This window comes from Styela clava, chromosome 5 (genome assembly GCF_964204865.1).
Source record: "Styela clava chromosome 5, kaStyClav1.hap1.2, whole genome shotgun sequence".
Classification (NCBI taxonomy): domain Eukaryota; kingdom Metazoa; phylum Chordata; class Ascidiacea; order Stolidobranchia; family Styelidae; genus Styela; species Styela clava.
This window is the reverse complement of record NC_135254.1, coordinates 8,999,535-9,027,279: the sequence shown is the minus strand read 5'-3', so window position 1 is coordinate 9,027,279 and position 27,745 is coordinate 8,999,535. Positions and strand designations below refer to the sequence as shown.

Here is a 27,745-nt window from a genome sequence, read left to right as displayed (position 1 = left end):
CAAGTACTGAAAATATGGAATCGAATAATTTATAAGTTGCAGAGATATGCAGTTTTACAAGCAATAATAACTAGAAAAGTCCAACTATTCAGTAAAATGATCCATAGGTCCCTGAAAATACAAAGATATTCTAAAATAAAATCTCAAAATTGAAATATTAATAACAAATTCTGAAGTTCACTTTGCAAATATATAGCAAAAGACAGAAGTGCAAATGGAAAACACTGTTGTGTACCAATATGGAGGTAACTAATTTTGTTCGGGTACTTCACATCAAGTTATGTGAAGGGGCTGAAACCTATGGGCAGGGGGTGTATTCACTTGGCTAACACAGACAGTCCCCGAACTCGTAATGAAACTAAAATAAGGAAAATCAGAATGAAATTATGGCCTAACCCTAATCACACACAAGGTACACACACTATGAGAGACCAAATACAGAAGAGCAAATGGACAACATTGTTGTAATGTTGAGTACCTGGCGTCTCGCAACTTTGCTCTTTCACTTCTCTCACCAAATTCTTCTCTCAATCTCTCAACTTCATCTCCTGCTTTCTCACGAGCTTTATCCACTTCATCTTCAGCCTGAAAAAGTGAAATGAAAGATAAATTACTCCGAGTGTTATCTCATCCAATGTTCAAGCGGTGTTTGGAAGATTAAACTCATGAAAATTATGAAACAAATCATCAATATTATGCACAGACTCAAAGGGAAGAAAAACTTCTTAATAGAGATCAAATTTAGAGTTGAATTTTGTCGAGGTGAAATATAGCAGTCATACTATATAAACACTCAAGTTAACAGACAAAGTGAAACAGGACTGTGATAAAATGGACTGAATTTTATTTGTCATTTCAAGGAGCCATTATTCAACTAGAGTAAGATTTGAGTCCAAAGTCTCAATTTTATTTAAGTTATAGAAAGTAATCTGACCCTAAATATGACAATGATCTCGTAGTCCCCAGGTCAAATACCTTTCCACGTTCCATGTAATGTAAGACTTACAGAGACTGACTTAATATAACTGAACTTATAAAAATGACGAATGTAATGAGGACGCGATACTCAACATTGACACTTGACTGTTTGGCAGAAATATAATTTGTTTGGATTTTAACAATCAAAAGCAATAGCTTTTCAAGGTGATTCAATCAGGATGCAAGGTTAGGTTATACCCATGGTACAAAAACCCCATTAAAGCACCAACCATTCTTAATTTATTCTTCAATTGATCAATCTCATCTTCCAGTCTCTCCATGTTTTGTTTATGTTTATTTTTTTCGGCTTCTAATTTTGCATTTGTAGCGGCTTCCATTGTTTCCTTGTATTCTTTCTGAGCCTGTTCAAAAATGAAAAAATAATATTGTAGATATACTCAAACAAACTACAATGAGCAGATTTTTCTTAATGCACATTTCAAGACATTTCAAGTTTCGCAAGTGCTGATGTAACTTTTATTTAGCAATTTCCCTGTTGCCCAATAAAATTTTTAACGACTCAGATCGGACTTGTCACTCAAACCAACAGCAACACGACTTCACTTGTCACTTCAGAGGACATTGCCTTGAACAGATTTAGGAAAACAAATTTAAAATTTTCTGGAACTCTGACTTGAGTCGGATGGATGATTCTTGCCTTCAATAATTCCATTCATATTATACCAAAATTTCTACCTACCTCTAATAATTTTGCTTTTAATTTGGCCATATGCCTTTCAAGATCATTCAGTCTTTTTTCTGCAGCCTCTCGCTCCTCTGCTTCTCGACCTGTTAATGATTATAAAAACACTTGAATGCATAATAAATGAGAATTGACAAAAATTCTAGGAAAAACTGCCAAGGAGAAGGACTGTTAATCGGATAATAGACACGTGTGATCAATCCATTTTATCAGTTCAAATTTTCACGAAATAAATATTAAACTCATATCTCAAGTTGAAATCTTTGTGAAAATCTCACTGAAAATAATTAGAAAAGCAATGTAATAAGGAGAAAGACAATTTTATATTGATTTCGTAAATAAGTAATTCCTAGATATATTCCAAAAGCAGTGCACTAAAATTCAATTTCCAATGTATCATAAACTTACCCAACATATCCATTAATATTTTCTGTAAATCGACCAATGCTTTTCCTACTTCATCCATATCACTATCCGGGGTCATAGTTGAACGATCGCCACGCCTCAATGCATCTTTCAATTGCGCAATACGTCTGGCAACATCTTCTGGTTGCACCAGAGATCCAATTGCTTCATTATATTGTGCGCTTCTGTTGGCGAGATCATGGCCAAGTTTTTCATTTGCAGCCTGTGAATAGAAAAAGAGAATTACAACAAGTCCTTTGAAAACTAAAGTAAACACTCAAAATATTGATTTTGTGATGAATGGTTTGTATTAAAAATGAAAAGTAGTTAATATGAACTTGATTTCATGCAGCAATTGACTTAATTACAGATAACATTATATAACATAAGCCCAAAGCTCAATTAGAAATAAATATGTAATTAATTATGTGAAAGATGGCTAAAATTGTCTTGGTTTAAATTAAAATATTGGTGCTCCCCCTATTCGTACCAAGATGGCGCACAACCTGCTAACCCTAACCTGGTACAATACTATGTTCAGGTTGTGAGTCATCTTGGTACGAATACTGCTGGAGCACCAAAATCTTTACTCAAGATTATGAGGTTCTCTATAATTGAAATTGAAATGTATCAGTTCGAAATTCGTTTACAGAGAACATGATGATATTTCAGTTAATGATGAGCTAATGATAGTTTCTGTGAATTGAAGTATTTTATTACATTGTGCAGTCATGTAGCACACTTTGGTCATTATCATTTGTGGGTGCAAAGACCTATTAGATAGCATGTTGTCCTAAGTACGTTAGTGTTGCAGGCTAAAGATCTTAAGTTTGAAAAATTATGTGCAAATTTTCACCCTGTGTAAGAAAATCGATTGTATAAAATAAAGTCGAAAAAATCCAGTTCTCCAACACATTAGCATATAGCTTATTCTTGTTCCTAGCCTAACTTTCTTGAAGCAAATATTTCAAATTTTCCGAATGTAAAAACCTTTATTCATTATATTCCCCTTACCCTAGCTTTTTTCAATTCTTTTCTCAATCCACTGACTTCGGCTTCTTTATCTCCGACAACATTTTGTAATCGAGCAGTTGTTTCCATTTGCTTGTCTAACTGATCACGATCAGTTTTCCCTTGGCCTTGGACATCTCGTAAAGATCGAGATAATCTGAAAAAAAAATGAAAAATGAATGAGTAGCATCATTGCATATTAGATGTAAATAATAATAATATTTTGTTCTTTTTTATGAAACATTGTCAAGACTTGCCTCTGAAACAAAGGCAAGAAGCTAGTAAACTATTTTTGCAATACAACATGGCATGGTAAAATATACTTTTCTAGAAAATTTCTTGCTCAAGTTTTTTTTTGAGTTTCTAGTAAAGAATTTCTAAGCGGAAAGGGTTAGATATTTTATAAGATACCGTCAATATCAGTAGTTTCAAAACTCTAGAATTCTAACTTCTTGAATTAGACATTAGAACTTGGGTGTCGCTGCTGGATAACCAGATTGGTTCCCCGCGACTTCCCTTCCCCAGTAAAACTGTGTGAATTATCATTGTCTTGTAATTTGTAGTTGTGATATTTTTTTTTACTAGTTGGAAAAAATAAACTTGACTTGACTTATATATTCTAGTCAAGTCATTCGATTCATTGGGAAAACGTGAGTTGAATCCAACTGAAAGCAAGTGAAGGATTAGGGTTCTTCCAACACTGTAAGTTATCAAAATTAGTTATTTTACTTATCGACTTGTTTTTCAGCATCTTCTAGTTGAGATTGTAAAGCCTGATCATGGACACTCAATTCACTTGCTTCTCTCTGCAATGCATCGTTGATCTCTCGCATTTCATTCAATGAATCATTAAGAGTTTTCAACTGTTGTAAAACAATAAAACAATCGTTAAATTCTATATCTATATATTTATGCATGTGTTTGAATTTTATAATTAATGCTACCAAGCATACAAGCTAAAATATATTAAAACAGGTTTCAAATTAGAGTATAGATAATATAATACAATTAATTATTTGCATAAAATAGAAATGAGAAATTGCATCTACAGAATGAGTTTTCTAAATTGGCTGCAGGTCTGAACATTTATTCAACCAACTATTTCACCAAAAAAACATTTTTATCTATGATAATGGGGTTGCCCTTTTATGATGAATAAAACAGTGATCGAATATCAACATATATTTTATGTGCCATGAATTAAGATGTTGGCTATCTAATATTCCAACTACAATACAAAATGACAAATATATGTAGCAGATGGTTGCTACTGGGCTTATTATAGGCAAATAGAAGCAAGAATCTATCATCAAGTAGTCAATAGTCATATATATTAATTGGCAGAAGATCCTTTTTCTGAAAGACTTGCTCGAAGAAAGTCCTGGCGCACTCACTCAGAGGCAAACGAGACTCATCTCTGAGTAAGTTATGGGTGCCACTAGCAACTGATATTATTGCAAAAATTTTTGATACTTTTTTTTCCTTTTTATTGTGCATTTACCAACTATTACATGGTATGGAAAAAAGGAAATTTCGTATCACAAAAATAAATTCATTTTCCATTCCAATATAAATTGGAATTTGAATTTTTTTAAATAGTCTTCCAATCAATATGTTTACAATACTCAGCTCTACCCAAATACCAATTTGAATATTTCAAAAATATTCAATTCACCAGACATTCACAACCACATAATTCTACAGCATACCTGCTGAATATGATCTGAAATTATTTATTGTGATGAATTACCATTTGACAAATTATTATACTTTAAATTACGAATGAAGTTGGGAACAAAAAAACAACATCAAAATATAAAAAACAGGCAACATGCTAACTAACACAAAGTGTAACGAGCAAGTAAACACTAGATTAGCCAGATGTAGAATATTTGCATTCAATTAGCAATCATTTTTTCTATTAGAAAGGTGATTTATGTGGCTGCAGTTTGCTTTGCACCAGGGGCGTGGACCGAAATTTTCAAAAGGGGGTGATGGAACTTCCAATTGCCGAGTTAAACCATACCAGCTAGCGGGTCCGGCCAGAAACATGGGTTTTTAGGAGTCTAAAATGCATTTCAAGTCACGAAAAAAATTGCTATGTATTATACACAAAGATGCGATTTTTTATTACATATCAAAGGGTGGGGATCCGTCCCGCAAATCCACCCCTTGGGTACTTCCCTGTTTGGCATTTCCATAGGAGGCCCCATTAATTTTAGATCAAGTTACCCAATTTTAACCATTATAAATTATGTTCATACAAAGGTCGGAGTGTTTTTTCTATATCCGCAAGACTAAAAGTTAACATAATCCTGATTTTGAACTTGGTTAAAATAGAACAAAATGTAATAATGAATTTGTTCTTGATTACAAAATTTGTCGACTATTATTATTGGTACCGTAGTGTGTGCACCAGGTTAAGCTTAGGCCACAATTTTATTCAGATTTTCCTCATTTTAGTTCTATTACGAGTTCGGGGACTGCCTGTGTTAGTCAAGTGAATATACCCCCTGCCCATAGGTTTCAGTCCTTTTACACAACTTGATCTTCTGGGGCACCTTATTATTATTATCTATACTTGGTCACACTTGGTTACACAATATGTTTCACATGGGGACTCTTAATAGCTCAAAAGTCGGCCTTGATTAGTTCACCCTTTCTGTGAACAAAAATTTCTTACACTTTTAGACGGAATAGTACCAATAATACACCAAGAAAATTTTCAATTCAACAGTCATGTTGATTAAATCATGTGAAAATAAAAAATTGATAATAAATCAAACATGAATTTCATCATGATTTTAAAAGGAGCATATTGTGTTTCAACTAAAAAAACTTGAATGTATATGGGTGCAATAAAAAGATGACAAATTATATTTCAGTCCAGTATCAGCCGTGAGAATGTGTTTGTGAATATTTACAGTATTAAGAGCAGATATTGGATCGAGAGCAACTGTCTCCGTCGGCGTCTTTGGTTTGGTTCCGCCTCTCATCATTGATTCAGTTAAATCTTGTGTCGCTTGTAATAAATCATTCAGTTCACCCAATACTGACACCTGATGGTCAGTATATATTAACGAGTTTAAAAATTGATGCAAAATATTACCACAGAAATATCGCATCATGCTAAGCGTTAAGAACCATACACTTATCACCCTGCAGGAGATCGGAACTCGGAAGTTCAAATCCCAGAATAGCTGGACTCCTCGATGTCACACGGTATTTCACACTGGTTTTTCTATAAATACCCCAGCCAAACAATTAACTTGATATGCTAAACCCATTTCAAATTTAGACAGGTGATTAGCTGAGAGATTGCAGTTCACTATATATCTAACTAGTCGTATCAGCTTTCCTTTTACTCAGGGTCAGATCAAAAAATCATATCTTAATAATAAGGAAATGCTTTCAAAATGATTATTTGATGATTATTTCACGCACATTGCCACACCATTTCGAATTGGCAGCACACAATTAGTAATCACAGCTACAACATTAATAAGAAATCCAAGCAAGGTATTATCGAGACAAGCATCAGATTAAATTTACACTGTGCATTAAAATAGAAATAATAAATAAAAATACCTTCAGAGGAATATCAAACCCATAACACTATTGGGAGCACAAAGGCCCCAAATCCTCTCCCATGTTATATAATTTTGCTTCTGGAAAATTCAACTACCAATAGAACTGTGTTTTAGAAGTGTTAATTTTTTATTCCTGTTCATTATTACACCATAGGTCAAGTGAAGGGCAGTAATACACACTTTTTCCAAAAAATCATTGATTAAAATAAACAAACAAAGTTGAATGTTACTAAGACAATATACAGGGTGCCCATAAAATCCCTTTACAATTTCAATTTTGTTATAAAATCAGTTCTCAATATATATTAACCAGGTGTGTTTTTAATCAGCAAGTATTTTTACTTCATTTAATACATCTGTGAGGGCAGAAAAAAATATATGGTATCGTTAAACTTCCTTTGCAATTTTTGAGCTGATAAAAAACAAAAACTACTTGTCTCACCTGTTGTTGTAGTTGTGAATAATCGTCGACATCTTCCTCAAGTTGACTTTTCTCTCTCTCTATTGCTTGTAATTTTCTTGCCAATCTATCTCTGTCTCGGAGGAGATTGTCAAATTCAGTCTGTTGTAAAGAAATCAGGTTAGAAAAATGGACACTTTATTCAGCCTTTTTGGTGATGCAACAATCTGATAAGTTTACTGCACACTTAAACATGAAGAAAGTCACAAAATCAAAGCAAGAAATTAAGTTATCTTTTCAACTCTCAAGATGAATTCAAATTTTTAATGATTTCAACGTTATAATAAATTCATATTTTAATATTTTTTCGATCTTGCTTCTCGAAGACAGAGAGAATGATGAAATACAAATTGTAGGAAATAGATTTAAATGAAGAAGCTTTTTAATACACTAGTTTACCCAAATAAGAAAAGTTTTCATGCATATACCCTCTGCAAAATAGCCAAATTTTAAACGCAGTCAATGAGACTTATTCCGATATATTGATCTCAGAATATCTAATTACCCTGTTTGGACATCTCTAAAGACACAAACTCGAAACAAATGAAACAATCAAAAAATAGTGAAATTGAAAGAGTCAAAATGAACAATTCCATCTAGCTTAAACTATGCATAGTTTCCATGAACTATAACTTGGTAATCACATGATGTAACTCATCTGACCTGTTGAGCATTTGCTTTTTGCCGAACATTCAGAATATAATCTTGAAGTCCACCAACTATATCTTCTAATTCTCCTTTCAATCCATCATCTGCTGTCATTGTACCTGGAAAATCAATATCAATTATAATTAAAGATTTTTCTTGATTTTCGATGACCTGAATACAAAATGGAACAAGTAATATAATTAAAAAATTTTCACTCATTATTAAATACAGTGACAGGAAAATGGATTGGATAAAATGGAAAGGATTTGGAAAATTGAAGTCTACAAAATCTCGCAAAAGAATAGAATGGGAACAAAAGCAAGATCTGAGTTGCGAATGATCCATTCTGAGCGCAAACTTCAGCCTGAAAAAATGAATATGAGTTGGTGATTGTATAAAACATAAACTGTTTGACAAGTGTGATGCGCTATGTTGCCTATGTATAATCAAAATGTTAACGTAAGGATATAATTGACCTTCCAATGATGTAATCATAGAATAACCAAACAAAACGAAACCTTTTGCTAACTGCTCTTCCAATAACTTGATAGTTTCTGTATCAACAGCAATTCCTTTGATTAATCTGTTCAATTGAGTTTCATTTTCTTTTATTCGTCGATTCAAATCATCAATTTGTTTTTCTTTGTCGATCATCTGAGCTCGGAGTCTTGCCTGAAAAAATGAAACATGAACTAAGGACAGAACTTTAAAATTTTTAGAATGAGCTTTATAATGGCTGGGTGGATGTGCTAACTTTGTGGCATCACAGGTTAGATATCGGATATAAACATGCGGAATTATTGGTATATTGATATACCGTAAATAAATATATTCGTATATTCAATATATATATATATATATTACATATAGGAGAGAACATGGAATATAAGTAGTTATAAATAGCAACATTATATACCACCATTAAATATATATACTTGGATAATTTGATATTATACAGTGGAAGAATAACACAAGAATTTATTCAATTTTTTCACCAGCAATAATTAGCAACTAGGTCTTTAAAAGCTAAAACATCTGAATCTGAATATTCACAACAATCAAGACTTACATATTCAGGACTGTTTGGATCCATTTTCTTCAATTTAGCTTTCATTTTATCAAGTTCTTGTCGACTTTTTCTTAATTCTGCTCGATCTTTCTGTAGTTGTTCTTCCAATTCTTCTGCTGATTCCTTCAACTGTAATATATAACAGTAGGTACCATGATAAATTAAATTTGTCAAAAAAAATGAAAGAATCGTTGATAAGAAGAACAAAATTTTTTTTAGTTTTCAAGTCTATATTTAAGTGTATGTAGAAAACCTGTTATGATCTGTCTTTAATCTGCACTGTTAAATTCTTGGGTAGCTGTGATTTGCCATATGATTATTTCTTGCTCGCACCGAAATACATAAAAAATATTCAATCAATGATTAACCAAATCCCATTAAGTACACTAATGGTGATTTCAAACCGTTTAAACTAAGAGAAATTCCAAGGCAATAGAACCAGAAGGTTCTCATCAGATTTACTAATTCTCATATATATTTATGTGGGAAAATTCGATTTGAAACCTATTTATTAACTGCCCCTCCAAGAAAAAAATTCCCATTTCCACCGGCCTCATGGAAAAAAGGAGTTGCCGTCAATACCAACCAGTGTCCCCACTTTACACTTTGTCTCAGTTACTGATTGCTTTTAACCTTGTTCAGAACAAATATTTGAAACAATTTACAAGGAAAAATATTAGTTTAAATTATTAGATGTTATCACCTTGCAAACTTTCTGTATTTTTGCAGCCAATCTTTTCCTGAGTTTCTGTTTCTCATCTTCAGACATTGATCTTTCCATATTGTCTCTCTCGAGTCGAGACATTTCACGATTGGCATCTTCAATTTGTTTCTGTGTGTCTGTTAACTCTCGTTGAAGTTGGGCGAGTCGATTGGCAGCTGAAAATATTCATTGAAAACTCAAGTTTAATTTGCAAACATTTTTCTACTAAGAATCACCCATGAATAAATGGGATTGGTAATTGGCATCTTGTACAAAGCTGAGGAAACACTATCACAATGCCGATTACCCTGCGTGGAATAACATGTTTAAGAGGTATAATCATGTGCTGAAAAATTGCTAGACTTCTTGTCGTTGCATCGAATTTATATAAGCGGTTACGAATTTCTTCATCACTCATCCAAGTCCAAGCATAAAAAAGATTAATAAATCAGATATGCAGCCCGAACTGTAGAACTAGGAGTCAGGTTCAGCCGCTTAATTAAGCCATCTTATTGACTTTTTCCCCTGTAAGATAAACTTGAAAAATTCTCCAATATATTGCACACCTAACATTAAATTAATCTTATTGTTTGAAACTGGCAAAATGTTTCTTCAGTTTTTATACTAAACCTTTCAGTAGTTCAAACCTGGGCTGGGAAGTTGGTTGGAAATCACAGTGGCTCCAGCTCCTTCATTTTTTATGTTCGGGCTGGGCTCCCATACCCATTGAGGTTTTTAAATGTGACGACTACCATGAAATATCTGCCCGAAGCAGTTTAGTGGAAGTGAAACTCAAAATTATGATAATGGGGCTTCAAATTGCAAAAATCAAAGTTTTAAAATTTTTATAAATTCATCTTGGAACATTTAATTCAATACAATACTACAAATTTAAATTTAAAAAAATTTATGAGCTGAAAAGGATAGATTTTATTATTAGTACGATGTATCACAAAATTATAAATGTTAAAAAAATAATTAGATGTTAGGAGCTGGAGCCACTAAAATTCCTGGTAGCTCCGGCTCCATTTAACATGAAAAGCTTGGCTCCAGTTCCACAAAAATGTCACAGCTCTAGGCTTCGACTTTGGTACTCCCATAGTATGTGTGCCAGGTTAGGGTTAGACCATAATTTTATTCCAATTTTCCTTATTTTAGTTCTGTTACGAGTTCGGGGACTGTCTGTGTTATTTAGTTACTTCCATATTGGTACATACACTTCCGGAGCGCCTCGACTCTAGCTGTGTCTTTCCAGCCCTGGTTCATACAATCATTCACACATATAGAGAAGATTATCTATATTATCAAAACATCCAAGTAGACCTTAGCAGGAGGTAGTTAAAATAGTATATTCGGATTTATTGTTCCTATCATACATGATAAGTTATTAACAACAAATAATTAATACATACCTTCTTCCAATAATCTTTCTTTCTCTTGCAACGAAGCATCCAATGCGGCAGCTCCACCCTGAAATTTAACAGATTATGTTGTTTACAAAATACCAAATTCTACAATGAAAGATAACATGTTTGTATTTAAGATTGTACAGTATGGGGCTTCCACTTTCAACATAAGGCCTTGACCTTACATTGGCTCGTTACAGTCACCGGTTGAGAATTCTATTCAATGATTCAAACCCTATTTCCAGTCTAACTGTATTAAATTAGGTAGAAGGCAATGCTAAATTTAGCAAAAAGATTTTGACACTAATAGATGCTTGGTATGACCCTCATTCAGAGCAAATATATGAAACAGTTTAGAAATGAAAATAGTATTTTACGATTCAAAATTCGCAAGACAAGTTCAATGAATATTTCTGCCATCTCTGAAACAATGCCATGGCATTTCAATACAATCTTGATCATCTCAAAAATTGAATCCTCCACAGAAAACAGTAGTGTGTGTACCAGGTTAGGGTTAGGTCATAATTTTATTCCGATTTTCCTTATTTTAGTTCTATTACGAGTTCGGGGACTGTCTGTGTTAGCCGAGTGAATATACCCCCTGCCTATAGGCTTCAGTCCATTTACACAACATATTGGTACGCACACTTCTGGAACGCCCAGAAAACAACTTCTGACATTCAATTAAATATAGGAAACAAAATTCTCACTTTTCTGCCAGGAACTCTTCCTTCAACAGCAAATTGATTTTTCTTGAAAGGTGATTTCCCAATGTAAGGACTATCTGCATCATCTTCCTCTTCGTCGGAGAGTGTTCGTGGAAACTGAAAATATAAATTTTCCATCTAATATACGATACAATTATTATTGCTTAACAGCAAAATTTCTAAATGAAGTGAAGATAACACGACCACAGTAATATAATTTATAAAAACATAAATATTTTCAGTCTATCTTGAATTGATGAAATGTGGCATGTATATCATTAATATATAGCCTACATCACAAGGTGGATTAGATCACTTGGTCCGCAACCACAACCAGAGTGAACTCAACTGGGTATAAATTGCCAGATATCCATCATTCTTTCAATCTCCTCAATGGGATTTAAGATAAGGATTTAAGATTTGAGATATTCTCTCAAGCAGAATAAGAACTATCTCATCGTCCTAACTAGTGGTCTACTTTAATAATGTTTAGTTCTATATCAAACATTTTTAAAACAAGATTAAATGGATAAGATTTAAATATTTATCCTAGAAGAGAGGAAAGTCGATAACACGGCTTAACCATATGGTGAACCACGGCCTCTCGTCCGGTCACCAGTCCTACCAGTGTTTACGTGAAACCCACTGCGGCTGCGAGGAGTCCAGCAATCTCCTCGCATGGGATTCGAACCTGCAAACCCTCGCATGATAATCGAGGTGGGCAAGCGTATTCCTAGCGCTAAGTACAATACGCCACACTGACAAACCAAATGAGGACACAACATTAACCGACTCTTACTCCATATTCCACTATAGCAAAATGCATATAACACCACATTACTTACATTCAAAGGTTCAAATTTTGCATCTAATTTATAAAAAGCAAGTTCTTGTTCCAGTTGATATTGTTTTGCTTGAGATCTTTGTAATTCTTTTGCCTTTTTCTTCAGCTGGAAAATATGGAAGAATAAGATAATGTTAAATTGAATGAAACAAAACTGAAGAACTGAATGAAAAATGCCAACACTTAAGAAATTTTACACTGTTATCTTATGGCCAGTGGTTGAAGATCACTCAGTACATTTTTAACAGTTTTAGCTTAATTAAGGTTAAAATCATTGCTAATAATAAATTGTACGCACCATAATAACATTTATGTACTACTTTAGAAAAAGGTGAAATATTGTGCTGTCTGGCAGTCAGTGTAGCTTGGCAGAAAAGTTTGGAGGGTATTGAATGTATAATATTATTAACAATTCGATACATATATATATATATTTGAATTCTATAAAAGTTCATTATTAATATTCAGCTATTTATCATACCAGATTTATTTTGTGTGTTTGAAAATCTTGACAAATTTCAATAATATATGCCTTTTCCTAGGATATCCACTTCGGGCTACACTGTAATGTGTACAAGTGTATTTAAATACTTATTGGATTACAAAACTCAAGTACTTTCTGAAGTATGCCAATAATTTACCAAACTTAATGGTTTTCCAAATAAACCTTACGAATACACACCAAACAATGGGCTGTTCAAACACTACATATCAGCCATTGTTAACTATCGTACAATTGAACAGAAATGATTCAGAGATGGCTCAAGTATTCGAGTATACTGATACAAGGACGTGATAGCTTTCTCAAATGTCATCATTCTGAGATTTTTGTTTTAAAGCTTCATTCTTACTGGTAGAATGTAACATATCAACCATATATAAATATATAAAGCACAATTTTTTGTTACAAAACTTTAAAACGGAATGTTAAAAGCATACAAATATCAAGACAAGGAATGATTTTAGAAATAATTTAGATTTAGAATATATTTATTCAAAAACTTTAGACAATAAGCTTTCTTCACCTTAAAAAAACTGTAGAAAATTAAAAAGCAAATTAACTAAGTTATCAAAAACAGACTCAATGAATTTATATATTTTTTAAAGTTGAACATGAATAAAAAAAATTAGTATTTAATATTAAAAAATCTTCATTACTTTCAGAAAGCAAAAGTTTTTTATTTTTATTTTAATGCCGTCAACGGTTTAATTTGTCAACTGTTTTGAATTTACTTTTTTTTTCCCCTGATAATACATAACTTGAAAACAAATTTTATTGAAATCAAGTTAAAAATACTCACCAACTCATCTTTTGCATCTAATTCAACTTCTAATTCTTCTCTTGTCTCGTTATTAATTTGATCTCTGTCTGTCAATTCTCTTTCTCTTGCATTCAATGCATCGAGATTTTCTAATGATTCATTATGTTGATCCTGGATTATGCACAAAAGTAGGATAATAAAAAAACCTGATACGTTGGAATGCATCGACATCAGCACCGCAAAGTGAGATTACAATTATTTTAGAGTCATTGAGTTAGAGCCCTAGCCATAGTATTTTAAGAATTCAATAAGCCCAAATTTTGAAATTTCTATATTCGAGAGTTAGCTCAGAGTCGAGGGCAAAATTAAACCTCCAACATCCCCGCAATGCTTTACACCAATACGGAGATAAAAACTAGAATTTTTATAATATCGTATGAAAAGCATTGAAGGGTATATAAAACTATATTAAACTTAGAATATTATTGAAAAGTTCAAACTTCACACAATTTTGAAATTCACATTGATACAATATTTCATTCAGACTAAATCCCTGAGCTCAAGACCTAATAAGTCAAGTTACCTGTAATGCCTTAAATTCCTCAGATGTCTTGTTCAATTCTCGTGCCAGTCTGTCAATTTCATCTAAACATTGAAAAATATTTATTCTTACCAAGTGTCAAAAACAAACAAAAACCATTTGGGGCATTGAACAGACCAAGACTATATTCAAAAATTACTGAAAATCATGCAGATACATCAAGTAGTTGTTCTCAATTTCATTTCCTATTTCAATTTAATTGAGGTTGATATATTTAAAAGTTGTTCAATTTAAGGCCAATCGGTTAGTCAACTCAAGCCCAACACCTCAAAATTTTAAAAGACTATGTTGAATCACAAGGCTTCCCAAACTTAAAAATCTAGAATAGTGGTGTGCAACAGGTGGTCCGCAGGCTATAACCCAACCCGCCAAGCCATTTAGTGTGGCCCTTCGAGCATAAAATCCTAATCCAAGAGTTTATGTTGAAAGGGCGTCCGCATTGGTGAAAATACATGTTTTTTGCTCTTGTCGCTGCGTTAAATCTTTCGCCATTTTCTTGGCACCTTTATTACTGTAAGACTAAGCGATAGCCGCATTCTCTGTTCTTGCCTTCTCTATATGAATGTCTATGTCGTTGCTGCAGGCTTCCATAACGCTCATTTTGCCCCATGATATTGTGATGTACATGGATAAACTAAACTTTTTGTATGGCCCAGCTAGATGTCTGAAATTGGTGGTATGGCCACCGACAAAACATGTTGCACACCCCTGATCTAGAAGCTTCTTGCATCTAAGGGCTGTTTTAATTGAGCTGAAGGGTATAAAAAATCATAAACCAATTTCATTGTAATCTGCAGGAAGTTAATCAATAAATTACTATTCAGCCTAAACATCAAAGAAATTCCAACCTATTGAACAATTAGCAGGAAATAATTCAGAGCTTAAAATACGTCCATTTTCTCTCAATCTATAACTCTGAAGACTAAACTCATAAAAAGATAGAGGAAAACAGACCCTGAGCGAATCTTGTATTAGCAGCAGATCTTTCATTAACAGTGACATTTTGTCCATCAAGTTGATCAACAGTTCGAAGATGAAATACTGTGTAGGAACGATGATGTGCCAAATCACACAATGGATTCCCAGCAATAGTAAGTGATTGCAGATCATGAAAATTACGAAGTTTCACAATTTCTGACAACTGAAATGAAAGAAGAAAACTATTATATAAAAAAGTTTTATTCACGGTAACAATCATTATTTCGGAGATTTGGGTTTGGGAATGGCAATGTAAAAAGCCGTTCTATTATTAAATGGTCTTATTATTGAAGTCGGTTTTGTATTTTCACATACTTCCCAGCCCTAGTTTTATACCCTTGCTGTGTCCATCACAACCTAACCGATTTCTTGATGGCAATCGGGCAAAGTAGACATATTGTTACTCTTAATGATAAGAGGTTTATTATAAATAACTAAAAATTGTGCAGCAACAAAATAAAATGGTATTAACAACAAAATTTCTAAACGGTACTTACTGAAGAGATCTGGTTATGACCAATTCTGAGTATTCTCATTGCTCTCAATTTCTTGACAAACCATATAGGAATCGTCTCGATCATATTCCCATTCAAATTCAATGATTGTAGACTCGTCAAAGTTTCTAATCCTTCAATTTTGCTAAAAGATATAAATGAAAAAAAATTTAAATAGAGAAACGCAAATGAAAAAGAGGCATTTTACTCCTTGTATTATATATATCTAGACTGGCTGGAAACGTGATTGTTACGCAAAAAGTTATATTTCAAGAGCAATATTTACAGTGTCAAAAGCAAAAGTAGAAAGCCTTGCGCCAAAACTAAATTTAATCAGAATTCTTAACAAATTTCTTGTTATTTCTCAGCTAAAAATTCAAAATTTGGATGTGGCAGCATCAGGCGGGCCAGATTGAATTACCCAACAGCCCCGATTTGGCCCGCCGTACATAGTTTGCTCACCCCTGCTATATACAGTGACCCATAGAGAGGTAGAAAAAAGACATTGAAATGAAATACATTAGCAAACTTTATACTGATACAAGAAATTTCAATTCATATTCAAGAAATATAAAATTAGGTTTAAATTATCTTTACTTTATTTGATTGTTGGCTAGATTAAGTTCTCTTAATTTAGTAAGATGATCAATCTTCTCAATTCTTTGAATGACATTTCCGCTGAAGTTGAGTGATGTCAGATTCCTGCAATCTTCAAGGTTTTCAATGTACTGAGAAAAAATAAGAAAAAACGTTTAGGTCAAAGGGTGCATACTTTTATAAATATATTTTGTTTTACAGCACAAAAATTCACCAAAATGTAAAATAAATTACCCAAAAATAATTAAAAAACTTATCGACAAACATGGCAGCTCTCAGCGTGGTCCTAGTTGCTATGGCTCTGCTTAAATCATTTTATTCTATAAAGGACACACTGTCTCTTAAATATGCGATGGTTTCTGATCACTATTTTCTAAGTGGACAAAAATCATAATTAATGTATAATAAAGATACCAGGAATTTAAAATATCTCATGCTAATAATATAAATATTAAATGACTTACTCTAATTTTTTTCTCTCCTGAGAGAGTGAAATTCAATGATCTGACTTGATCCAGCTGGTCATTATTTTTTGACAATCTCTTAATCATGTCGTGTGTGATGTATCTAACAAGATTTCGTCCAGAACCTTGGCCATCTGAGAATATTAGACAGACATAAATGAAAAGTCTTTATGTGTGGTAAGTCAAAACTACAAGAAGTGATTATAGATTAAGTTTTCCAAAGCTAATTGCAATAGACAACATGTCAACATAGAAATCAGGGTGCTCCCGAAGTATGCGAACCAAGATGGCGGACATCGGAACGTAACATGGGTAACAGGTTAGGGTTAGGCGATAATTTTTTTCCAATTTTCCTTATTTTAGTCCTATTATCAGTTCGAAGACTAGCCAAGAGCCTCCCGTAGTATTCATACCTAAAATTATGGCCTAACCTAGTACACATGTTACATTCCGATGTCCGCCATCTTGGTTCGCATACTTCGGGAGCCCCGAAATCAGACATCAAAATATATTAGCTATATTTTATTAGAAAACTAGCGTCCAAAACTCCTACCACTCAGATTTGTTGCGGTGTCATCAAAGATAAAAATGTAAATTTCTAAACTAACAGTCACAATATTACAATAGCGAAAAGAATCACAATCCTCAAAATAGCTTTTTCGATATTTCATATGTAAAATAAAAAGGTGGAAAAGAGTAAACAAGGGACTATCTGACCAGCGTTGCCAAAATAATGCTAACACGATAGCTACTAGTTTATCCAAACAGCATGATTTAGTCTATTTTGAAAAAAATTCTTAACTAACAAGTAAAAAATAGACAAACCAGAAGCAGATAAATCTTGACTTGCATAACTTGTTCTTATTGGACTTATTTGCGGACTTGTCATACTTGCTCGAATTGGAGATATACTAGATGAACGAGATCTGAATATAAATTTTTATAGTTGAGAATATTTCCTATATCTTTGTTCCTATAAAAGTATCATAGAAAGTAACAAGAAGGGAAGTTTCACACATTTTTATTTTTTATTTTGAGGCTTATTTTTAGGACAATCATTGAGGGGGTGCATATGAAAGATTAGAAAAAATCACCACAGTGTTACCAAAGCGTAATTATCTCAGAATTGTTGGTGCCTGAATATAGTGTGAATATTTTTATCAAATACTACGCAATTATCACCACAGTCTTTATGAAACTCGTCGCCATATGAGAGTGATTTTTTATGCAAAAACACAAAATATGATGTGACTAAAAATTTTTTATTACCTTTGTGGGGTTGACGCCCTACTTCTGGGTTTAGGTGCAACCTTTGACCTTGTGGGGGAAGGAATACGAGATCCAGGGACTGAAGAAGCTCTTGGAGTGATTGACGGAGGTAGCTTAGGCACAGCAGCATCATCAGCGCTAGGAATTCGACTGTGAGAAGATTGTGATTTTCTCATATTGTTTGTTTTGAGAATGTTTGTTGAATTATTATCTCACATTTGTATCATAGCAACAATTCAAGCGAGTTAATTAAAACATGGGAGTCTCCATTTCACTTCTTTATACAAAGCAAATATAAGTGGTCTACAATAGACCAATATTATCTCTAAGAAAAAATAAAAAAGAATGAAATAAATGTAACACATTTGAAAGTTTAAAAACCAATATTAGGAATATACATTTGCATATTAACTGCTGAGTACTAAACGATGAATAACTTGAGATAAACCAGTACCGAAGTCCGCAAAACGTTGAATAATTTTGTCATGCTTATTTAAATAATACACGAATACTAAGCTGGTAATTTTCTATGCATGGATAATTAATGATGAAATACTGGAATAAGAATAATGTGTGTAATAAGGCGAAACTTAGAGTAGAGACTTTAATTGCAAAATTAACGATTTCGAAAAAAAATCATGATCAGGTTATTGGAATCAAGGTGCTACATATGATGTTTACACACTCACTGTGAACAAGATACTGAGATAAGCTGATACTATTTTTTGGAATGAAATTTACATTTAGCAACATGATTTTACATTTACCAATATTTGATAAGGTGGTGAGCATGGCGTTTAAATTGTCAAAAATTGTCGATCCCAAAATTGTCAATTCGCAGACACCAAAATTCTAAAAATAGTCTATTTTAATTTGCAAAAACTACAAACTTGAAATATATAATACCAAACTATTCGAACATGGATATCACCAAACTGACATGCTGTACATGAAGGCATAAAAACACATAGGCTATTAGTTATTGACTATTCGTTTAACGGTATTATCACTGTATCAATGCAGCAATGATTTGCTTGCGAATAATACTGAAACTCTCTAACACCGCAAGTTTGCCAGCTCCAAATTTACACACTCAGCAGTCCTAAAATCAAAGCAAATACAGAAATGTCATTATCATATAATATTGATCTGCTCCTATATAAATTTGCCAAAGTTTGAATAAAAAGTCAACTCAAATGATGAATTCAACCTTTCGAACCAACCGCGCTATTGTTCATGTTACGCACCGTTGATAAGAACAACAACAAAGTAAAACGAGAGATTCTACAATTTCGGACACACTTCGGCGAACACACGTGTACCGGAAATTCTCTCGTTTCCGGTATGCTTGTCAGCTAAATTTGGAATTACGAACATAACAATTTTAGTGATCGTAGTCTTGGATTAAATTGTTAAATATGTCTCACTACACACAACATTTAAATCTATTTTTAATCTTAATATAATATATCTGAACTATAAATGTCAGATGTTCTTTCTACTTTTGATATATTTGTTTAAAAAATCTTCAATCTGGGATTTTTTTATATAGTACATTTTTTACCACAGATAACTTATGATATAGTACTTGTGAAAAATTAAATACCTTTTTTAACGAAAAAAAGATTTTGCGAGCGGCCCTTACCAAAAATTTCACCCACCCCTGCCATACGAGGTTATGTCGTCAAGATTCCCGAAAATTAACGATGTTTTGAGACTTCTATTTTGATGTATATAGCCTATCTATGCGTACCTAAATCTTTGTTCGTTGTCTATCCTGATTTCTGACTGGGTAAATCCAGTCTAGCAATAAGTGTAAATTAAATTGAACTTTTTGTCAAAAAGCAGGCATTCAAACTATCTGTGTTTTTTTATTATAGCATTTCCGAGAACTTCATATATACGAATGCAATTCGAACGATCAACTTCCGTCACGCAAGAATTGTGACTAGCGGTGCTTCAAGTTATATGAATACAAATTGCTCACACTCGGACGACAAATAAATACCAAATGTCAATTTTTAATAGCAAGCTGGTAAAAATGTAAGACTAATATAAATAAACTACAGCAATATATTTATGAATTTACCAATCAATACTAAAATGACTATCTCTGAAACACCTAAAATAATATTTCAAGCATATCTTCACCTTCTCACACATTTACACCTTTCGCATACACCTGAAGCCAAAAGTGCATCCCCTAAAGCGCATGCCATACTTCGCTTAGTCCGCAAGCGTTTTGTTTGATCAGAAGGTAATAAAGAAACATTATGAGGCTTGTCCGGAGACAATGAAACCCTAATATCTGGTTACTTGAGACTGTTTTTATCGGAGCTTGAATTTTTTAATTACTCACCGAAGTAAACCGATGCAATGAATACGCGCGACCTGAAACAATTTCTCGACCTTGTGAGATATGATGATTACATCGATAAAAACAAACGAATTATTGTTTATCTTACACTTCGTTTAGTGCCTCGATGTCACTCGACTTCTACAAGCGATGCTTCGCAGTCAATGTTGGAGATCGCCCAGGCGGGATACCATTATCTCCAATGAACAAGTAGCCTACTTCGATCGTGCTTGACTCGAATTCTCAAACACGCCTTCCTTGTTTACGTATCGTTCATAAATTTCGATACTTTGGCACTTGTTTGGAAATGGTTGATACCACGTAGCAATCTAAGTAAACGTCAGCGTTATCAAATATTTAATCTATCCACAGTAAAAGAATTCATACAATACAAACTCGATTAACGCTCATTAATCAAACGTCGATGATAAAAAAGTTTTAATGTGGATTTTCACAGCCCCGCCCAGTTATTCAAACTGAGACAAGATATTATGTTTGATTGTTTCCATGGAACATTGCGAATTCTTTGTGTATAGTCACGGAGCTCTAGCGCCATCTGTAATGGATGTAAGTCACTCTTGGCCGGTCGTCATGCAATTAATAGATGTATGTAAGATGAAAAAATAACACATTTGTAATTAAAGTACTGCGCTTCAAAAGCACGCTGAATGTGTAACAACCATGCATATATTCGAGCGTGGACTTGAGTATATGCGATGTGGACACGGCTTTAGTAAGCTAACAAAGTACAAAATAGCATATTTTCAAGCTACTAATTACGGTGGTTGATTACCATTGATATTCCAGACCATAAGCCTGCAATAACTTTGCAAATGAAGTAAACAATGATGCTAATCCACGATTATTTATGCGATGCCACTATGATCTGAAGTCCGTTTTATCAATCGTACGTTGGTAGGCCTGTCTTCGACTCTCTGCTCAGACCTCCCATCTTTAACACGATGCCTCCTTTTCTGCAGCTTTTCCCATCCTCTACTCACTGCCCTATCCCCCTCAACCTCCCCATGGACTACTATTTTTTTTTTTTTTTTGCGGATCAGAAATTTTTTCAAACTCGGATCAGTGTCTTAGAGACACGTCATATCCGAACCATAAAGGTATATCGCCTCGTAAGCATATTACTGCATGCAGTATTCATCTACTTCTGGAGGCTTCGGTATGTGCCATGCACCAAAAGAGCACAGACATTCGCCCCGGGGTTTTTGTATATGCTATGTGTAGCACAGCATAACTTTCACCCAAGGCTTCCGCCTATGCCATACGGGGCACAGCACAACTTCCGCCACCCGGCTTCCGTACATACCGCGTACAGGACGCAGCATGACTTCCACCGCGAGGCTCCCGATTCATCACATCCGCTTATATTGTATGGTATTAACAAGGCTAAAAATAGGCGGTTTTGCCATTGTGTCCGGTCTACCATTTGTGGTGGCTGGAGAAACGCCATCATTCTTTAAAATGTTACGTCGAGGAATACCCGTTTAGTATTTCTTTCCAATTTGTCCTGAGTCCGAGAAATTGTATATCTTTGAATTTGTATTCCATTATAAAACGGAATTCTGCAATTTTTAGTGTTAACGCTGTTACTATATTTTTATCAGTGGGGGCCAAATACCTGATTCCTATGTCTAGCTGGACCTTCTGTTTTATTACAATGTTTTTTAGGATGACGAAACATTTTGTAACCAGTATTCTGTGTAAACCATTGTAGCTGTTATAGTATATGTGCTCCTTTGACACCGTGATGGGATTGCTAAGAAGGCTGTTTAGGATCTCGGTAATTTCTGCAATATATGCCGTTATTATACTACATTGGAAAAATAGGTGGTTGGTGCTATCAGACGCAATTTTACAGAACTTGCAGTTCATAATTTTTAAGATTCCAGTTGGTCCAAATCTAAGCGTTGTTCCTTTTAATCTATCCCCCAAAAAATAGCCTTCCCGTGCAATTCGATAGGAGCAGACTCGTTCCGCGTTTGTATAATAGGAACGATCATCTCTTTGTAAAAGATGAATCTCCTCCCAATTGATGGTATCTTGTCGCTGGTCTAAACAGTTTTCTTTAAGTTTTAGATAAATGTCTCTGTGTTTGGCTATTTCTCATTCATTGTGCGAAAAATTCACCGATCGAAAAATTTCTAGTAGGTATGTCCAATATGCAGGTACTGAGATATCGTGAGGCATCGAATTACTGTACAACTCCTTATTTACGATCTTTATTTTTGAGCCCAAAGAATACAGGGCTTCGAAATGCCAAAATTGGTCAAGATTACTACCGCTCACGAGTGTCTTCATTTTTTCTACAAGACAGGCTTCTACTTTTGCTTTCATGTTAGTCATGTTAATTCCACCCTGATTCCAAGGTAATTGCATCTTCTTCCTATTGATTGATTCTATTTTTTCCGGGAACCACAAAAATTTGAAAATTAATTTTTGAAATGTTTTTATATTTCCCATTGGCATTGTTTTCACCTTCGCGTGGAATAGTATTACAGACATGATTAACGAGTTGATAACCACCGATTTTCCATACCACGTCATCCGCCGAGATTTTATATAGTTTAGTGTCCGAGATAATTTACGTCGCTTTTGTCCAAAGTTTACCCCCAATATTTTGACGTCATCTTTAATATATTGTCCATATGAAGAGTTGCACATTAAAATTTGAGAAGGTTTCGTAATACATAGGAACTCGGTTTTCTGTTTGTTAATTTTTTGACCGGATGCGAGCTGAAAATTGCGTAGTTCCCGGAAAATATCATTTATTGATGTATGGTTTGCTACTGTAAAAGTTAAATCGTCAGCGTATTGGTCTAATTTGTGTTCGCACTTACCCAGTTTGATACCGTGGATGTTTGTATTCATCTGCACAGATCTTGCCAGGGGCTCGACGCTTATTGCATAGAGCAACATACTCAGGGGACATCCCTGTCTTATGCCCCGCTTTATGGTGATTGCATTTGTCATCTTACCGTTTACATCGATACAGGATTTAATATCAAGATACATATTTTGAATGACGTTACGAAACTTGCTTACGAGCCCAATTTGTTTCAGAATGCTAAATAAAAAGTCATGGCCGACGTTATCAAACGCTTTTAAATTGTCAATTAGGACTATTGTACCGGGGATGTTTTTCTTTTTACAGTACCGTATGATAGCGTCGGTATTATAATGTACGTCGGACATACTTCTGTGGGTAAGCGAACATTTTTGGGATGAACTGATTATTTTAGACATGATTGGTTCCAGACGTTTAACTATAACTTTCGAAATAATTTTATAATCCATATTTAAAGTTGTAATGGGTCGCCAGTTCTTTAGATAGGTTTCGTCGTCTTTTTTATATAGGAGCTTGACTTTAGATAATGTTGAGGATTGTGGAAATGGGCCAAACGAGAAGACATTGTTAACAAGTTGTGTAAACTGCGTTTTGATGATGTTCCAAAAAGTTACGTAAAATTCTTTGCTGAATCCATCAATCCCAGGAGACTTGTTATTTTGAAGTTATTTTATTGCGTTATAGATCTCGTCGCTGGTGATAGGGTGTTCCAAAATAGCGTTTTCCTCTTCCGATATTTGAGTGGAGCTCATCAGGGATAAGTAATGTTGTTGGTGTTGTTCGATGACTTCATGTTTTTCTCCCCATAGATTGCGATAGGAGCCTTCCACTAGTGACATAATTTCATCTTGATTGCTGACAATATCATTGTTTTGTGTTTTTAGCCTTTCAATTGTGGTCTTTTTAGCTCGTTGTTTAATTCTTGCGTAGAAGGTTTTTGTAGGCTTCTCGCCATGCTCAAAATCATTAATGTTTGCCATTAATACATCTAGTTTAATTCGCTCATTCTGTAGATGTTTTAGTTGTAGTCTCAAGTTTTCGATTCTTAATGTATTTACCTTTTTTCCTTCATTAATGAGTTTGTCCAAAATGTTTCGTAGTTGAGTTTTTTTGTTGTTTTTAACTTTTGCGACGGATATGGAGTACGCTACTGTATCTTTTTTAATTCTACGCTTAAGGTTATCCCACCAGTCTTGGATTTTGTCGAAACATTCCATCTCGGTAAGGGCAGATTCGTAGGAATTCTTTATAATGTTGATGTACGTATTATCATCATATATTGATAAATTATTCCTCCAAGTCCCTTTTCCCCAACGGACTTTTTTGGTTTGCTCCAATTTAATGGACGGACAGAGCACATGGTCGGAAACAGTGTTTATTGCGTAGCCTATATTCGAGATTATGTGTTCCATGTTTGGCGAATTATAAATATTGTCAATTCTGCGTCCTTGTAATCCGGCAATATACGTGAAGGTTTGTTTTTTGGGGTATTTCTTCCGGAAAGTGTCAGATATATTATTAGTTTGAATAAAGTTTCGAAAAATTTTACTGGGGGGCCGAAGTTTGAAATTTCTTGTAATCCTACAGTCTATTGGGTCTAAGATAAGATTGAAATCTCCTACTATTAGGAAGTCATGAAAAACGCAGTAGTGAGTCAAAATATTCACCAGCTGTTTATAAAATTCTGTTTTCACAGGTCCATCTTGGGCAGGGCTATATACATTAAATATTTTTATTATCTGATTGTCTACCAGAATTTCAGTACTATCACACCGGTGTTGTATGTGTATAGTATATGCTGGGGAGGGTATTGTATTTTCAGTTCTGACTAGTATTGTCGTTCCTTGTCTAAATTGTGTATCATGTTTTTCCAGTTTGTCCAGGGTGTTAAAAAAGATATTATACCCTAAGTCATTCGCCCAACGTTCTACAAGTAATTTGTCTAATCTGTGCGCTTCTTGCAGACACAAGACATTAGGTTTTTCATTTTCTATGAAAATTTTGAGACTGTTCAGATGGTGTTGGACGCCATTTGCGTTTAATGAGATTAGGCTTATCTCATCCATGACTCATAGAATTGGGTATATAAACAGATATATTTTAGGCTAATACTTGTGGTGAACGGGTAAATACTCATAGAAACTTGCAGAAAAAAAAAGTCAACTCACATCATTTTTTCTTTTTTCCAGCTCCAGTAGTTCCCTTGTCCCAAGAAGACTCTGAGGATGTTGTATCCTTTCTATATCTTTTATTGTTATAATCCTTCTTTTCCATAATTGACTCATTTAAGTCCATATTTGGTATGTGAGGTAGGGGTCTGTTTTCTTCTAAATTTGCTGGGGCTGACAACACTTTTTGTGGGGAGGCAGAGAACAAGGACGATGTTGTGTCATGTCGTTCTATGTTGTTGATCATCACCTTGACATAAGCCCCGCCCTTTGATGGTGGATTATAGGGCGTATTGCCGATTGTTGATGTTTCCTTCAATCGTGGGGTCGGTCTGGTGTTAATTGATTTCGACGGTGTCTTGCTAATTGGGCTTAATATATTGTCACATTCTGACCAATTCGATGTTTCTCCTAATTGGTTTGGTGATGAGTCTACTGCCGAGGATGAGAATTCCGAAGTGTCTAATTGTGTGGGCTCTTGATTCTCTTCCAATTGTGTCATACTTTTTTTTTTTTTTGGTTCTACGTTTTGTTTTTGGTCATCTGTATTTTTCGGTTCAATGATTTGTCGTTCGTTTACCCGATGGTTGTTCGGTAACTCGTAATCTATATGAGAGGTTTCCACGTTTGTGTCTATTTCGGGCGACTGTGTGTTTAGAGTCGCGTCTTGTATAGGACCATTGCCTTGTGTAGGTTGTTGGTTAGTTCTTGGTATGTTTTGAACAGTAGGGGGTTGTTCTCTCCTTCTGGGGGCGGACCATGCATTACTAGGGTTGCGCTGGAGTGTGGGGTATTCTATTTTTCGCTGATCGCAATTCCTCTGAATGTGGCCAGGTTTTTTGCAGTGTCTGCAAACGGGCTCATTCTCACATTCAGTGAAAATGTGACCCGTTACCAGACATCTGCCACACGTTGGTGTGTACATCTCCCTTGGGAGGAAGGATTTACAAATTCTACCGTCGATGGTGACAAAAGCTGGCAATCTTTCCTTTTTAAAATCATCCATCAAGAAGGATGTATATCCATTGTAAATTGCACTGCCCCTGTAGTAGTTTCTGACGGCACTTCGGATTTTACCACACCCAAGATTGTTTACGATTGCTGCGGCCTTAGAGAAGGTCGTTTCGTAGAAGATTCCTCTAATGGAAATACGCACTGGTGGCTTGTTAGGCAACGTAACTTCTATTGATGTTCCCTCTGATTTAATCGATCCACCGGTAGCCTCAAGGAAATCGTCCCGGCAGCTTTTCCCAGCTTTTTCGGCAAAAGAGAGTAGCCAAGTTCCTCTTCGGCTTTCAAATAACCCTCTAATTTGGTCGCAATAGTTTTGAGTTACTTCATTTTCCTTTAGTATGTCCATCAAAGAAGAGAATTCCAGGTCCTGATTAGTCTTCAAATAAACTGTAAGTGGTTGCGTATTTGCTTGTGAGTTTGTTAATTCCGATGGCTGTGCTGCTGCGGCGGCGGAGTAGTCCATTTTGGAGTATATTCCAGGTAGTTTAGTATCCGAAGTGTTTCGCTGACTTACTAATCTCGATAGCACTCGGCTTTCCTCCATAAAGCTGATGGTGAGGCCCGTAAAGAAAAAACACGACGGGAAGGGCCTCTCCCAAATCTAGACCTAATTAAACAGCGAACCATACACTTGATCTTAGCCAAAAGGCCGAGAAGCGACTACTATTCTGTCCCCTTCAACTACTTTACACCTCGTTATCCCTAATCGAGCCGCAAAACTTTCAGGCTCCATACGATTCAAGTAAGCCAATGAGATTATTTAATCGTAAGTTGAGAAAACATGTCAATAAATCTGAATGCATTTGTAAGAATTTTATGAGAATATTTAAGCATAAAACAAACTTATAGCTTCAGTGAGGAGTGCGTACAATGACGACGAAAACGCTCGAAATCTTGGGTTGGCAAAAATTTTCTCAATGCAATATAATAAATTCACAAAAGTTAGGAAGTTGGAGAGAATAGTGGGTAGGCGACAGAAGGTCTGAAAATTGGTTTCATCACATAACTGCATTACAATTTTGAGCGTAATTTGTTATCTGTTATTGGGATCAATTCAATTGTGCATCTTTACAATATAAAAACATTTGGCATTCAATCTATTGTGTGCTCATTGACTTCTGGGGAGTTCAGTTTGGAGTTACACTCTGTTAACGT

General features: G+C 34.5%; 1 protein-coding gene across 2 annotated transcripts in view; it reads right to left on the bottom strand.

Annotated features, from left to right (window-relative positions):
• Nucleotides 1–18,526, bottom strand: part of LOC120344249 (centriolin-like) — a 47,142-nt gene extending 28,616 nt beyond the window's left edge. The window contains exons 1-23 of one of the 2 annotated variants that reach the window (XM_078112566.1): nucleotides 18,190–18,526; nucleotides 17,746–17,846; nucleotides 16,921–17,054; nucleotides 16,457–16,587; nucleotides 15,863–16,004; nucleotides 15,342–15,528; nucleotides 14,370–14,431; nucleotides 13,826–13,957; nucleotides 12,526–12,630; nucleotides 11,684–11,797; nucleotides 10,980–11,037; nucleotides 9,568–9,743; nucleotides 8,865–8,993; nucleotides 8,314–8,467; nucleotides 7,811–7,914; nucleotides 7,130–7,249; nucleotides 6,022–6,156; nucleotides 3,827–3,960; nucleotides 3,101–3,254; nucleotides 2,090–2,309; nucleotides 1,679–1,767; nucleotides 1,209–1,340; nucleotides 479–585 (exon numbers count right to left, since the gene is read on the bottom strand). In XM_078112566.1, coding sequence (XP_077968692.1) covers nucleotides 479–585; nucleotides 1,209–1,340; nucleotides 1,679–1,767; nucleotides 2,090–2,309; nucleotides 3,101–3,254; nucleotides 3,827–3,960; nucleotides 6,022–6,156; nucleotides 7,130–7,249; nucleotides 7,811–7,914; nucleotides 8,314–8,467; nucleotides 8,865–8,993; nucleotides 9,568–9,743; nucleotides 10,980–11,037; nucleotides 11,684–11,797; nucleotides 12,526–12,630; nucleotides 13,826–13,957; nucleotides 14,370–14,431; nucleotides 15,342–15,528; nucleotides 15,863–16,004; nucleotides 16,457–16,587; nucleotides 16,921–17,054; nucleotides 17,746–17,846; nucleotides 18,190–18,365 — 2,996 coding nt within the window. In that variant the 5' untranslated portion in view covers nucleotides 18,366–18,526. The remainder of the gene's footprint in view (nucleotides 1–478; nucleotides 586–1,208; nucleotides 1,341–1,678; nucleotides 1,768–2,089; nucleotides 2,310–3,100; nucleotides 3,255–3,826; nucleotides 3,961–6,021; nucleotides 6,157–7,129; nucleotides 7,250–7,810; nucleotides 7,915–8,313; nucleotides 8,468–8,864; nucleotides 8,994–9,567; nucleotides 9,744–10,979; nucleotides 11,038–11,683; nucleotides 11,798–12,525; nucleotides 12,631–13,825; nucleotides 13,958–14,369; nucleotides 14,432–15,341; nucleotides 15,529–15,862; nucleotides 16,005–16,456; nucleotides 16,588–16,920; nucleotides 17,055–17,745; nucleotides 17,847–18,189) is intronic. The other variant, XM_078112567.1, reaches the window with a different exon arrangement.
• Nucleotides 18,527–27,745: the final 9,219 nt, after the last annotated feature.